This window comes from Cervus canadensis, chromosome 1, assembly GCF_019320065.1.
Source record: "Cervus canadensis isolate Bull #8, Minnesota chromosome 1, ASM1932006v1, whole genome shotgun sequence".
Taxonomy (NCBI): domain Eukaryota; kingdom Metazoa; phylum Chordata; class Mammalia; order Artiodactyla; family Cervidae; genus Cervus; species Cervus canadensis.
This window is the reverse complement of record NC_057386.1, coordinates 76,875,530-76,891,744: the sequence shown is the minus strand read 5'-3', so window position 1 is coordinate 76,891,744 and position 16,215 is coordinate 76,875,530. Positions and strand designations below refer to the sequence as shown.

The 16,215-nt window shown below is 34.0% G+C and overlaps 1 protein-coding gene across 2 annotated transcripts in view; it reads left to right on the top strand.

The window, feature by feature from the left end:
- Nucleotides 1-16,215, top strand: part of NAA15 (N-alpha-acetyltransferase 15, NatA auxiliary subunit) — a 75,087-nt gene that overhangs the window by 17,142 nt on the left and 41,730 nt on the right. For both annotated transcript variants that reach the window (XM_043486069.1, XM_043486078.1), the window contains exons 2-6: nt 7,448-7,532; nt 9,695-9,799; nt 12,076-12,233; nt 13,487-13,621; nt 14,850-15,003. In XM_043486069.1, coding sequence (XP_043342004.1) covers nt 7,448-7,532; nt 9,695-9,799; nt 12,076-12,233; nt 13,487-13,621; nt 14,850-15,003 — 637 coding nt within the window. The remainder of the gene's footprint in view (nt 1-7,447; nt 7,533-9,694; nt 9,800-12,075; nt 12,234-13,486; nt 13,622-14,849; nt 15,004-16,215) is intronic.

Here is a 16,215-nt window from a genome sequence, read left to right as displayed (position 1 = left end):
ATATTTCTTCCAGCAATCTTGATTCCGCTTGAGCCTTATCCAGCCTGGCATTTTGCATGATGTACTCTGCATATAAGTGAAATATGCAACCTTGACGTACTCCTTTCCCAGCCTTGACATACTCCTTTCGTTTCCATATTATGACAAAAAAATCTTTAAGTTGTGACTTTCAGATGCTCTGATCTATTGATATCAGTGCCTCAGCGGAGCCAAGGTGCTGATGGACAGTGCCGGGACACCTAGAGGGTTTCCCTCTGGGATTCTTGGCAATCAGGTTCTGCTCTTTCCTGGTGGCTCAGTGGTAAAGAATCTGCTTGCAGTGCAGGAGACTACTTGCAATCCAGGAGAAGCAGGTATGGATCCCTGAGTTGGGACGATCTCCTGGAGAAGGAAGGGCAGGGCAACCCACTCCCTGTATTCTTACCTGAGACATTCCATGGACAGAGGAACCTGGTGGGCTATAGTCCATGGGGGCGCAAGAGTTGAACACAACTGAGCAACTAAATCACTACCAGTTTTTAAAACTTTTTTCTGTTATCCAGATTAGATACATTTTATTGGTCTATTTTTCCCCTACAATGATTCTTTCCATTGTTATCTCCATTCTAGTATTGGGTCCATACAGTGAGTTCTGTCCTTATCTCCTCTAAGATGTTGCAAAGGGTTCACGTGAAGTTAACTTCTTCCAACATTTTCATAATAGCTAATTTAAAGTCTTGAATAGAAGTCTCTGTATATGTGTGGTTGATTTTTTTTCCCCCCTATGCAAGTTGAGATTTTCCTGTTTCTTCAAATGCCACATAATGTTGGATTTTTTCCTGGATGTTCTGAATATTAGTATCAGACCTTGGGTCTTGTTTTAAATCCTTTGGGGAATGTTAATTTTGTTTCAGCAAATCTGGTTAGATTCAGGCTGTAAGCCCCAACTATGTCCGTGGACTGTAGTTCTTACATCAGTTCAGTTTTTAAAATCTTTGTAGACTGTGTGGCTCTGTCCTGCTTGTGTGCCATCCAGTAGCTGGTCTGAGGCCTGCATGATGTAGCTATTTGTTCAGTTCTCAAAGTCTTGTGTGTTGTGATCAGATCCATGCATGTTTAATGAACCCTGGAATTCATAAACATCTTTATGAGATTGCTTTCCCCAGTTCCTCCTCCTTTGTGATGTTTCTGATATTTTGTTTCCTTGACTCTTTGTCTCACCCTCTGACTGGAAAACTGGGGTTCTTCTTATTTTGCTCTGCTGCATACTTCTGTGATCATGCCCATATTTGGCTAGAAGTTTATCAATTTTATTGATCTTCTCAAAGAACCAGCATTTGATTTCACTGATTTTCTTTTTCTTTTTTCCTGTTTCATTCATTCTGTTCTTTTTACTTGTTTTTTCTGCTTACTTTGAGTTTAATTTGCTCTTAATGTTTCTAATTTCTTAAGGTAGAAGCTGAGATGATAATTGAAGATCTTTTAGAATACAGGTTTTTTCCCTGACTACTTTCATAATTTTCTCTTTTGTCCTTATTTTTTAGCATTAGGATTGTGATGTGCCTCTTTTTTTTTTTTTTTTTTTTTGTTTTTTTTTTTTTTGTTCTTTTCTTTTCTTTTAATTCATCCTGGTTGGAGTTTGTTGAGATTCTTGGATTTGTGGGTTTAGAGTTTTCATCAAATTTGCAATTTTTGATATTTTTCCCACTCTAGTTTTTCTGTCCTCTTCTCTGACTCCTATTACATGTATGTGTTAGGCTATTTGCCCACTTGACGTTGTGCCGTAGGTAGGAGCTCCGTGTCCTCTCCCTCATTTTGTTCTCATCTCCCACCTTGGATTGTTTGTTGTATGTTTCCAAGTTCACGCAGCCACTGACGTGCTCCGTCAGGGTTTTGTTCACTGCACCTGTTTCAGGCTCACTGCAGTGTTTAGTATTTTAAGCCCATATCATTAACTTTTCATTTTCAATGCTGTATTTTTCTATTGTACAATTTCCATTCCTTAATAATTCCATTTCTCTATTGAGATTTCCTGTTTGTTTTCTGATTATGTTCATGATTTTCCTTTCAATCTTTTAATAATACATAACGGTAACTTTTAAAGTCTGCCTGCTACTTCTGCCATTATTTCTGAATCTGTTTCTGTTGATTGATTTTTTTTTTTTTTCTGTAGGTCAGGGTCACAATTTCCTGTTTCTTCACTTTTCTAATGATTCCTGTTTTTTCATAATGTATATTATGGACACTAGAATATTAAGTGTCTGAATCTTGTTCTTTTGTAATAAAGTTTTGTTTTGGCAAGTGGTTAATTTGCTTGTGCATCAGCTTGTTCTTATTTTTAAGCTTTAATAAAAATGAGCCTAGATTATCCTTATTCCTAAGGTTTTGAGTATTTAATGAAACCTGTTTGGCACTCAGATGTCTTCCAGCCATATATAAGCATCAGTAGCTATTTAGTTCATGCTACTTGGTAGTTAGTCTTTGCCAACTTGAGTAGAATTCTGCAGTGTACCTGACCAATTTAATATTTGACCAAGACTCTGGTGCAAATTTCTAAAACTTCATATCTGTACAGTTCTTTTTGATGATACCTTGCTCTGTAAATTTCATCTTTTCAGGCAGTTTCTAACTCCGATACCAGTTAGATCAGTAAGACTGCCATGTTCTGTTTTTGTTCTTCCTCTCTATTTTACAGTCTGGAAAATGCCTCTAGGCAAAAAAAAAAAAAAAAAAAAAATACTTTCTTGAGATTTACCTTGTTTCCCTTCTGAAAGTGCACAATCCTGTGTTGGCCCTTGTTCACTGGCTGAAAATAGTTATTTATTTACTTAACCAGTTTCATGCTTGGCAGGAGCATCAGCTAGCTGTATCAGTTATTCCTATACATTTAGAAGCAGGAGTCTCAGGGTATGTTGCCAACATTTAGCACGTGGGATTTGAACAGTTCATTCTGTTTTAATTATGTCCTGTTTCGCTTTACTGTTTCTGTAGCAGTGTTGATATTTTAAAATTTAGTTGCTAAGGAAAACTAACAGTCTACAGTAGTGTTCTAATATTTTGATACTACTATGTTTAATTTTGAATTAATAGAAGCCAAGTGAAGAATAGAATACTGTGGCATTCATTGCATGCTAAGGGAGACCCTTATTCATAATTCTGAAATTTCAAGAACTCTCCATATACAAGAATTTCAGAGACAGGATTGTGGACATGTATTTTTTTTTTTGTACATGTATTTTTATTTAGTTTGATGATTTTACTGTGAAGACTTAATACATCTGCCCGCTATGTCATTTTAGAAAGCTTGTTTTAACTGAACTGATGTGAAATCTTTGCTCACAATATGCTGTGTAGTATTTTCAGTCTCTTTTTCCCTAAATAAATTCTCTAAAAAATTTAAGTCTACAAGTTTGGTTAAAACAATATTAAAAATCTTATGGTTTAAAAAAAGAAAGAATCTTATTGTGGTAAATTTATTTCCATGGTTCTGTAGAATGAACTTTAGTGATAGTGTTACATGGGAGTTGCAAAAACAAGCAAATTGCTATTTTTTTTTTCATTTACATCTTTTAAATGGTTCAGAAAAGGACACCTTATAATTATACTATTATATTTTAAGACTGCTTTTATAAGATTGGATTTTGATTAGACAGGCACTTATATTAAAGCTGAATTATGCATATATCTGGCCTTATGTTTAGAGGAAAGAAATCATTGAATGAAATATGATGCACTCTTTCTATTTTTCTTGTAAACCCTGTATGCCATTAGAGTTTATCCTTGGGCAAAAGCAGAGTTTTTTAGGAATATTTCTGGGATAAAGTAAGTTGAATATCTGTTGTTACTTTTTCCAGTAAACTGTGAGACTGCTACTCTCATTTGTAATGAATGACCTGTTGTAGGAGTAGTGCTTTTTAGAAAAAAATAGATTGAAGTCTGTTCCCTTAAATGCACACTGAAGGGTATGCCATCTTTAATTATTTTTACAGGTCACATTGACAGAAGATAATTGGGTTAGTATAATTTCAATATGGAAGACTACCAAATTTCATTAATTAGGAACATAATCATTAGGAACTGAAACATAATTACTGTTCTGAAGTGTGATAAAATAAAAAGCTAAGTACTATAGCATCTCATATTCAAATAAACTTTGGTTTTTAATTTTCATTTGACAGACTCAGTTATTTGAGGGAATTTTCCAGTTGGTTAATTGTTTTATGTGTGTTCATTTTTGTCACCTTATTTTTGGCATTTTTATTGCCTTTTTGGCTTCCCTGGCGACTCAGTCGGCCTGCAGTGCAGGAGACACAGGTTCAGTCCCTGGGTCGGGAAGATCCCCTGGATCTTCCAGTATGGCTACTCACTCCAGTATTCTGACCTGGGAAATCCCATGGACAGAGGAGCCTGGCAGGCTATAGTCCATAGGGTTGCACAGAATCAGACATGACCAAATTGACTTAGCACGCAGGTACGCATGCACTCATACACGCACTGAGTAAGCAAAGAAGCAAAAGATGAGGTAAAAGTTGCATTTGTTGATTGGAAGATCTGTTAGAAGATGACAGCTCTTGGCTTTAATAATACTTAACATTAATAAAATTTCTATATGTGGTGCAGAGAGCTCTCAACTGGGACTGACTCAGAGAGGGCCTCAACTGTTAAGACCTCCAGTACTTCTCTAGGTATTTTGCCCCTAACTTGGTTTGTAATTTCCGGCAACAGATGCATGAAGGACCCCATGCAGATTTTTGGACGTCTTTTTTCTGAATAGTTCCATCATTTTCAGTACTCTGTCTCACAGAACACCTCAGCCTCCCTAAACTTCAGTTTTTGTCTCTTCATCTCTGGACTGTCACGAGCTCTGTTTCAGATCCGTCTTCCTGTGCTGTGATCTGTAAAGCAGTGACATTACCAAGTGTGTCATGTCCCTCCCCCGCCTCAATGGTTCACAGCCCATGCTGCCTGTTGTCCAGGGTCTGACAACAGTTATTTTATACGTTTTGTCTCATTTTGTTGTTTACTTCACAATGGCCAAAAGTGGAAGTTCTCTTACTACATTTTTACAGAAATAAAATTGTAGAAAGCTAATTGAAGCCTTTAAGAACAGTGTACTTAAATTGTTCTTTGTATGTATGTTCTTGTTGTTTAGTCGCTATGTCTTTTCCAACTCTTTGTGACCCCATGGGCTGTTAGCCCACAAGCCTCCTCTGACCATGGGATTTCTCAGGTAAGAATACTGGAGTAGGTTGCCCTTTTCTTCTTCAGGGGACCTTCCTGACCCAGGAATGGAACCCTTGTCTCCTGCATTGACAGGAGGATTCTTGACCACTGAGCCACCAGGGAAGCCCTTGATGTGTAGTTCCTGGAAAACAGTGACAAGTCATGAGTGTCGCTTTTAATTAGCTTCCTTTAATGACTTTTACTATTATTATAAGAAAAACATTGTTTTAGGCTTTCTGCTGAGTAAATAGGAACACTAAATTTAGTTGCTTAGTCTTCTGTTTTTTTGGCTGTATATGGTTAAGTTACTGCTTCTGCCCTCCCCTCCCTTGTATCCCTCAGATCATTTTGCCTGTTGATTGTGGGAGAAGCAGAGAGTTAGGAAGCTATTGCAGAGAAACTAGGACTGATGAATCTATTAGAGGATGGAAGTGTCAGGGATGAAAGCACAGAGGATAATTAGGTTTCCTGTTTTGTCATCTGAATGAGGTTGAGTTGAAGGAAATGCATCTCTTGAGATGGTAAAGACGTGGTGAATTCTGAGGGGTGGAAATGAGTTGTGTTTTGGACTGTATATTAGGTTTGAGATGTGAACAATAAAATAGAGATGGTGAGTACATAGTGACTGTGGAACAGCTCTGTGGTAGCTTTTGCATTGAGCTTTAGCCAGTTGATTTCTTGGTGCTGAATGTAAAATTTTACATTTTTGTTTCTACACATTCTTTTCTTGTGATTATTATCATTTGCATTAACTATCTCAGCCAGATTTTGAGTGTATTGTTTCAAAAATTAAGAGTAAAATTTGTTTAAACTTAGGACAGTAAATTCTGACATAAATTATCATATCTTTAAGGTGCAGAGATTTTCTGTAGTGAATACAGTGCTTTAAAAATTACTGTTATGAAAGCCCATGTTGATACATTTATAGAAAAGGAGAACTTGGAACTTCATTACCACATTTGCTCACTCGTCTTTTCCTCAGTCATTGTACTTATATCACAGTATTTTGATAAACCAGAACTAAATATTACATTTCTGTAATTATATGTGTATTATTTATTATTGAGCCAAATATTACACTGAGACCATAATTTCTTATATAAGCCTTTATTTCTCCTGGAGTTAAAATCTATCTTACTTATTCAGTTGGTTTTCTATAGACTCATTGGTCACTTTCCCCAAATGTACCTGTATTCTGTCATGTGCTTATAAATAATATTTTCCATATTATGAAGTACACAGGTTCCATTTTTGACCTTGCTAGAAACCTATTCCATGGTGGCCTCTGGCATCCTGTATCATTTTTGAGTGGTGGTTCTACATTAGATTATTTATTTACTAAGTCCCACATTATCTTTTTGTTTTGTTTTGATTACTTTTAATAACTTCCTAAGGAAGAGTGCAAAGGTAAAATTTTAACTTTCTGAGAAGCCTTCAAATGTCATTTTACTTACATACTTGATCGACAATTCAGCTGGGTAAGGAATTCTGAATTTTGAAGACTATGTGTAGATATTTTATAACTTTCAACAGTATACCATTTTTACTTTAGAATAAACCTTCAGTGCTATTCTGATTACATATTCTTTTTATGTGACTTATTTTTTTTCTCTCTGGAAGTTTTTAAGGACCTTTATTTCTTGGCTTTGAATTTTCATTATGACGTGTGTGTCTTTTTCCCCCTTCTTTAATTTGCATGCACTTGTTTGTCTCTTGTGACTTCAGAGACTTTTTTCCTTCAGTTAAAAAGAAAATGTTATTTTAAAATATAATTTCTACACCTCTCCCCCCAATTTTCACATTATATTAACACTTGTTGGACCTTTTGAAGTCCGCTAATGCTTGTCTTATTTTTTCTAATGTGTGTTCTGTCCCTTTGTCTAACTTTTACTTTCTGTATTTGAACTGTCTATATTTTTTAAAAAAATGTTGGTTGCTCAGTATGGCTTTTTTTTTTTTTTTTTTTTAATTTTGAATGTGGAATGTGACTTGTAGGATCTCAGTTTCCCAACCAGGGATTAAACCCAGGCTACTGCAGTGAAAGTGCCAAATCCAAATTACTAGGCCACCAGGGAGTTCCGTGTGTGTGTGTGTGTGTGTGTAATTGGCATTTTTGTGAAATTTAGAATATAGAAGTAACATGACATCATTTTGTTCTGTTTAACAGAATCAAAAGTTTAGCACCAAATTTAAAGTTGTTTACATTTTTTTACTAAACTTAAATTTTTCTCTTTTATTTTGACAGAGGTGTTATGAACATAAACAGTACAGAAATGGATTGAAATTCTGTAAACAAATCCTCTCTAATCCCAAATTTGCTGAGCATGGAGGTAAGTATAAATGTAGTACACTTGCATGTAAGCATAAGTAGGTAAGGTTCTGCTTACTTGTCTGATTTCACTTATTTGGGTTTTGTTACTCCCAGCTGCCAAGACTATTTTCCAGAGAGAATGGACCTTATCCTTATGCCTGTGGGAAGATATTTAATACTAATAGTTTGAGTTTATTGTTGAGAAAGTGATAACACGATCTACTTGAGTTCTGATTTATTCCTGCTTTGAATATTAGCACCATAGGAAAGGCAAAAGAACCTAGTAAAACAAATATACTAATTTAAGTTTAATAAGTAAGTTTATTTAAAATGGTTACAAGAAAATTTTGCTTGACAACTTTGATTGAGCTGAAGAAATTTTATTCCTTACAATAAATTTATTCAGAAAGTGTCCATTTGGGCCTTTGCTCATGAACCAGCATCTTCTTATTTAGGGCATTGTATCTTAGCTTTTGAAGACAGTCATGTTTTAAGACATGATTTATACATATTTTGAAAGTTTATGTAGCTTTAGCCTGTGTGAGGGTAGAAGATTGGACAGTGAGAAGTTTGTAGGGCAAAGGCAGAGCTTGTAGCCAAACTATTGAAGAGACAAAGAAACAGTAAACTTTTATAGGTCTGATTTGTACAGTTAGGAAACATGGTTCTTTGTTAAGTTGATAATGTTTTCTTAGTATTGAAGAGAGAGAGTAATAATTCTCTGTTAGCTTTCTTTACTCTTGCATACTTTCATTATAATAACAACATTGTTTAAAGACAGAAAGCAGTGGGTATTGAGTATGTAAAATTTTCTTTCTCCATTTCCTTCTTAAAAAACGGTTTTGCTTGGGACTTCCTGAACATCCAGTGGTTGACTCTGCTTTCATTGCAGGGGGCACAGGTTCAGTCCCTTATCAGGAAACTGAGATCCTGTGTGCCATGCCGCATGGCCTATATCTATATATATACATAATTTTGCTAGCCAGTTGGATATTAGGTTGTTTTATATTCTTTCCAAAAGAATGCATAACAGTAATGTAGCTTTTAGTGGTATAGACATCAGAGTTTGAGTACAGCGTAGAACCAGCTTTCATTGTTTCTAAAGTGCACTTTCCCCGCATATTTGAACACATCTGAAATCAGGTTGCATATGAAGTGTCATAATTTAATTGCAATAGTTTTAACAGCAGTAAGTTAAGATTTATTCTAAACTTACAACCTACATTTTCATTAAAACACTTAAAGGAGTTTCTTACAAGAACAGATTTTTTTTTTTTTAAGAATAGATTTTTATCTGTTTAACAACAAAGTGTTACTTTCTACGGTACCTTGCTAATTTGGCTAATTGCCAAATATACTTTGTTTGTTTGCTTCTTTTTTCCTTGAATTTATACAGATTTATGATGATTAGTACATACTTTTTTCTTTCCTTTTTTTTTTTCCCATTTCTTTATCTCTATTTTACTATAAATATTGATTCTTCCTTTCTATCTTTAATTCTTATCTTTTATCCCTAATTAATTTTTCTGTACATTTTAATTTGTAGTCCTAAAAGTTAGGCAGATTAACCATGATGAATATTTTATACTCATTTGTGCTTCATAAAATATACATTGTAAAATTAGTATTGTTTTTCCCTTTCTAAAAATTAGTATTTTCCTCAACTCTATCGATTGTGAATGATGGATGTCTGACATCTTTAGTTTGTATTTTTAATAGTGATCCCAAAGAATCGTTTTAAAATGGCAAAAATCAGAAATGTAGATAATTGATGCATATATTTTAATCATTTAACAGTGAATTTAATTTCTGTGTAACTTGGGTTCACAGAGTCTGTTACAGGATTTAACTTTCCCATACTTCAAAGGAATGTTTCAATTAGGTCATCCCATGGAAAATAATTTTGTCTTGTTACCATATACATTACCAGATATTCATGCATTTTTGTATCTTTTTATATAAAAAACAATTCTAGGGAGGCCTATATTATAGAAATGTGTAGTTACTTCATTTGTCAGTTTAAAAAATTATTTTAATTCTGTAAAAGCCTGGACATTTTCTCAATAATCTTGAAGTTTTAAATACTTAAAATAATGTAGCATTTGTTTTTGAGATTACAGTACCTTTTTTGTTGTTGGTGGTTATCTTTAAGTTTCTTCTTTCTTTTTTTTTTTTAAATAGAAACTCTGGCTATGAAAGGATTAACATTGAACTGTTTGGGGAAAAAGGAAGAAGCTTATGAATTGGTTCGTAGAGGTTTGAGAAATGACTTGAAGAGTCATGTGTGTATCCTTTTTGAGATATATTTAACGGTTGAATTGGGATGGCTTGAGTTTAGGCAGCAATTTGAGAGTCAGAAGTGTTAGATCTCTCTTACTGTGTAACTCAAGAAGAGATGGTTCTTTCTTCAGTAGAGTATCATCAGTTGCTTTCATTCAGGAAACATTTTTGTATACCTACCATGGCCTAATATTATATCTATTTACAGATAAACGGGATTTGCCTATTTTAATATCTATGAAAGCTCTTCCCACACTCAAAAAAGAGGCACCCTGCCAATTTCATCATAGCATGAATTTAGAGAAGGATATATGATAAGGCATGTTAGAAGTCAAGTATAATGTACTTATTAAGCCCAGGGTTTGGAGTATGCTTCACTTAGGCTTGAATCTCAACTTGGCTTTTTAACTGTGATCTTAGGGCATAGTTTCCTCATGTGTAAAATGAAAATAATCATACCCACTTCACTGTGGTCTTGTAAAGATTTAATGATGCTTAACATAGTCCCTGATAATGCTAAGTACTGTATGAGATAAATTTTACTTCATTAAGGGAAGTGTGAGAGTCAGAACAAGTACAAATGTCTAAGGGAAGATAGAGACAAAATTGTGGGTTGCTATTTTGTAAATAGTTTTAAACAAATATTTCTTTACCTGTTTTGTTGGCTAACAGTTTTAAGTGCTGAAACAACAAATTTTCAAGTGTTTACCAACCCCTGGAATAATATAAAGTAAGAAAAGGAATGGATTTTGCTCTCAAGGATCTTACAGCCTAGTGCAGGAAGATATTTGATAGAAGCTTAACACTTCTAAGTATTACATAAAATGTTCAAGCTTGTTCAAAAATTGTCGCTAATCCAGTAAGGCAGAAGTGAGTTAGGAATAACCAGAAAGTAAAGGTAAGCAAAGGGTTAATTAATAAGGCTGTTGTAGGTATCTTTTCATCATTTTTAATATTGCTGTAGTGTTCTCTATTGACTTACCATGTTTTATATAATTCTGTTCCTCTTGATGAACATAAATTTCTTTAAATTGTTAGCAGTGTTAAACATTCTGAGGATGGATTTTTAGAAGGTGGTGATTCGTGTGTGCTTGTGTGTTCAGTCGTGTCCAACTCTTTGCGACCCTGTGGCCTGTAGCCCACTAGGCTTTGCTGTCCGTGGGATTTGCCAGGCAAGAATACTGGAGTGGGTTGCCATTTCTTCCTCTTGGGCATCTTTCCACATCTCCCGTGTCTCCTGCATTGGCAGGCAGATTCTTTACCACTGAGCCACTGGTGAAGATTAGACGGGTGAAAAGGCATCTCAATGCTCAAGAGAGTTGAACAAGTCCTCAAACAATAGGGTATTGTTGTTGAAGTTGGGGTGGGCTAAAGGAGAAAATAGGTTATGGGGGCCAGATTTTGAAGGGTAGTATATCTCAGGCTTTTAAAGCCACATTCCAACCGAGATTTGTATTATAAAAGCAAAGATCATTTTTCAAATAAAATTTATAACGTTATATGTGTATTTTTAGTTATACATGTCACCCTCAACATTCTGCATTTACTGACTCTGTTAAGGGTTCTTGCTGTAAAAGCTGTCAGATTGAGAAGTTTAAACCTGATCTGAGAGAAATATTAAGTTTCTGCAAAGGGAAGTAGACTTTTTCTTTTGACTGTGTGTATTTTAGATAGGTTACTCTGGCAAGTGAGAGTGAAAGCAGAGAGACTGCAGGAGGTTGGGTGATTTGCAATAATCAAAATCTAAAGTGAAAAAAGACCTGTATTAGGAGAGTGGGATTATGTACATATTTTCCCCCTTTGTAGTACAGTTGTATGACCTACTGTAATTTTACTTACCTGTATTCCTTACTAGACTTAGGAAATTTTAATGTATGTCATGCTATGTCATGAATACCTGTTCTCTTTCAAAAATAGATAGTTCTTAATATCTATTGAGCCATTTATTTTGGGTCAGCCACTGAGCACTTTATACATGTTATTCTGTTTTGTCACCAAACTGCTATGCTTTGCTGTATGGACTCTCTCTTTATTTACATTTTATAATTAAGGAAACATAGTAAGATTAAATTAACTTATTTAAAGTAAGGCAGGCTAGACCTGTTTTCTTTGTCTTGAGAAGCTGTATTGTTTTTGTTGTATCAAATTACTACTATCTTTATATTTTCTCTTTTTTAAGCTTGTAATTTTATAAACAGCTGTAACTTTCTGAGTTTCCTGGAGAATATTATTGGAATATTATTTCTTGACTTGTAGGTTGTATCCTTAACTAAATCCTTTAGGTTGGCATGTTTATGGCCTTCTCCAGAGGTCAGACAAGAAATATGATGAAGCCATTAAGTGTTACAGAAATGCGCTAAAATGGGATAAAGACAATCTTCAAATCTTAAGGGACCTTTCTTTATTACAGATTCAAATGCGAGATCTTGAGGGTTACAGGGTAAGTAGAGAATTTTTTTTATTCTAATGAGGAAATACTGTTAACGTATTTAAAACTTTTTTGAGTACTTTTTGATAACAAAATTTTCCATTAAAAAATATTAATTGAATTTGCCTCCTTCCTCCAATAGTGGTTGTGTTTGTAACTGGACTAAGCAGATTTAAAAGTTACTTTACTGTGAAGCAGAGTTGGATTACTGTACAAGATTGAGTTAATTTAGTGAAAAATTAACACACACACACACACACACGTTTGTTCTTTTTACCTACATAGAGGCTAACATTCTGTTTTTGTAGCTACATTGGTGAGGGGAGATTTTTTTCCTTTCAGTTTTACTCAAATACAATTAATGTGCAGTATTGCATACATTTTAGGTGTACATCACAATGATTTGATTTACATCATTAAATGTTACCACAAGCTTAGTGAACATGCATCATGTTATATAGGTATAAAATAATGCAAAAAGAAAAAAAATATATTTTTTCCTGATGATGAGAACTCCTAAGGTTTACTCTCATAGCAGTTTTTACATATAGCCTACAGAAATGTTAATTATATAATCATTTTGTACACTACATCCCTAGAACTTAATTTTATCTTGGCATTGGATGTGTGTACCTTTTTACCACCTTCATGCAGTACCCCATCCTACCCCCTTCGCACCTCTGGTAGCCACAAATCTGATTTCTTTTTCTGTGAGTTTCGTTAATTGGTTATTTGGCTTTTTTTTGAAGTTTAACTGCCCATATTAGTTCTTGGTGCACAACATAGTGTTTTGATATTTTTATACATTACAAAATGATCACCACTATAGCTATATTTTAACCCTTAAAACTCAGTCTATTAAATCAGATTTATTTAGTTCCTCTTTTTTTTTCTTCCATGAAGTACCTACTGAGTTGCTTCCTGTAGATCTTAACTCAGTAGTTGGGCACTGCATTTAAAAAATTTTTTACCTTTGCACTATCTTTTCCCTTCTTTCTTCTCAGAGAAAGTAGGTGAGTAAGTAATAAAGGGTACCATGTCTTATGTCTTAACTTTTAAAAAAATTATTTCTAAGATTATCTTGGAAGCTTCATTGTGCTTCTTAAATATTTTTATGCTTCCATAAAGCTGCACAATATGGATGTTTACAACTATTTTTTATTATTATTTCCATCATTGCGTTACTGTTGTAAGTTAATATGATCTTTAAGGAGCATTTACTTTTTTTGTAAACCTAAGAAAAAGTGTTCTTTTTTCCCTTAAAGGAAACGAGGTATCAGTTACTTCAACTTCGACCTGCACAGAGAGCATCATGGATTGGTTATGCTATTGCTTACCATTTATTAGAAGATTATGAAATGGCGGCAAAGATTTTAGAAGAATTTAGGAAAACACAGCAGGTAACAACCAGAAGTTAGACCTAGTAAACTAGGTCTGATTCTTAGTATAACTAAAACAAAGAAGTGTATTTAGATTTACTATCTTTTTATTTGAAATAGTTTCAAATTTACAGAACAGTTGTGAGAGTAGTGTGAAGAACATAATAGAAGTTCACTCACATTAACTAATTGTTAATATTTGATACATTTAGTTTATAGTCTATATGTACTTAGCTATTTTTTCCTAAAACATTCAAGAGTAATTGTAGACACCATGCTCTTTTACTCCTAAAATGCTTTTGTGTGGTATTTCCTAAGAATAACTCTATAGTTCTCAACTCTATAGATAGTATTGTATAAATTATCAAGAAATTAGGAAATTTAACATTGATAGACTGTTACTATCTAATCCACAACTGATATTCAATATTTACTAACTGGCCTATTTATATCCTTTCTAGGATTTTTTTGTTTTCCTCATTTCCATGATTCAATTTAGAATCATACCTTACATTTAATTATCATTTTTCTATAGTCTCTTTTAATCTGGAAGTTTCGAAGGCTTTCTTTTATTTCATGACATTGTGTTTTTGAAGAGTCGTGGCGGTGCTTCTGTAGAATCTTCATCAGTTTGGACTTCTTTGATGTTTCCTCAGTGTTAGATGCTCTTACGCATTTTTGCAGGAGACTGCAGGAGTGGTGTTGCGCCCCTCTCAGTTTACCACATGAAAAGCCATGTGCTGTCTCATCCGTTTGATTTCTTGCTTAAGGTGGTGATGTCAGGTTTCTTCACTATAAACCAGTTATTTTTTTTCTCTTTGTATTTAATAAATAATGTGAGGCTTTATGAGTAGTCTCTTCCTCATCAGACTTTTACCACTAGTTTTAGCAAAATTCATTGATTATGATTCGTGCCTGGATAAGCTGTTCCTATGATAGTTGCAAACTGGTGATTTTTCTGTCTTATTCCTTCTAGATTTATTTGACATTCTACTTTTAGTAAGCTTTCCTTTCTCCCCTATTTACTTATTATATGTAAGGACTTATGGATTCTTATTTTATTCAGTGGGTTTTAAGTTAATATTGTCAGTTTTAGTTGCTTCCTAGAGAGATATTTAGGAATTTTTAAAAATGAGTTTTATCAATCGTTTATTATCCTTTGACTTCTTGTATGTATTTAAGTGTGTGAAAAATTTTTTAATATGAAAATAAAATTCTCACTGTTAGTATTCCTTGTATTCATATGTAGACATCCCCTGATAAAGTGGATTATGAATATAGTGAACTCCTTTTATATCAGAATCAAGTTCTTCGGGAAGCAGGTCTCTATAGAGAAGCTCTGGAACATCTTTGTACCTATGAAAAGCAGATTTGTGATAAACTTGCTGTAGAAGAAACCAAAGGTATTTTTTTTTTTAAGAGTGTAATTTTTTCTGATGTTTAACTATGACAAAGAATAAGACTGAAAAATCGTTGCATATAATACAGCTGTTTGATGACAAAATCTATTTCTTACTCATGCACTTCAGATAATTTGTAATGTAGGAAAATAAACATTTTTTTAAAAAATAAACATTTAAACAGTAGTTGTTATAGGAAAAAATAATGGTGAACAATAAATTGTTGAATGAAGTGACTCAGTGCAGTATTGTTTATTTAAGTATCTGATCTGAAAATATTACAGTTTGATTAAAATACAGGAGGCAGTTGCTCAATTTTAAAAGACAGGATTAAGTTTCTTAGAAACTGCTTATTAGCAAAATTGAATGTGTAGAACAGACTTCTTTATTGTCGGTAATATATATTGATAAATCAGACTTCACTAAAGATGCTTATGGGACATTCCTAGGCTTCTTTATGGTTTACCCGAATATCTTTCTGAATACAGAAAACATGAACTAGAAACTCAGGTTTGTATGTGTGGATTATGATAGGAGGATGGGTAGATCCTTAAATAAAGATCTCCAGTGTTACCATTTATTAGAGGGCTGTGAAAAAGGAGTCTTTGTAGTTTTAAAAACTACAGTTCTTAAATCAGTTTTAGGAACTGATTATGGAAAACAAAAACAACAAGTAATTGAGTACTTTCTAAGACTTGCCATCTGAAATGTTGCTTTGCTGTCGTTAGACCAGGCAGCTGAAGTTTGTTGGTTTCAAATTTCTCTGACTCTCTTTGAAGTCGAACACTAGAGAAGTGTGATGTCTGTGTGCAGAGTGGATATAGCCATTGTTCTCCTGATGAACTTTTCAGCAGAGAATAATGCTACTGGCAAGGAAAAAAATGCAAGTCCAAGGCACCTGGAACTCATTTGTGAACTCTAGATCCAAGACAGCCTCTTTCACATGAGTTGATCATTCCTGAGCAGTCTATTAGTTATCAAGGAGGAGGTTTCTGACTAATTGGAAAGATGATAAGATTAAAAAACTAGTCTCAGTTCCTTCATTGTCTACCAACCAGCTATATGATGAGGGGCAAGATTGGGCCTCAGGTTCTTTATGGAAATACATGACGTTGTTCAAAATACTCTTAAGTACATTGTTTTATTTTACTCTTTTGATAACTTAATTAGTGAGGAAGAATGACAGATCAAGCTCAGAATTGAGCTATGACTCAG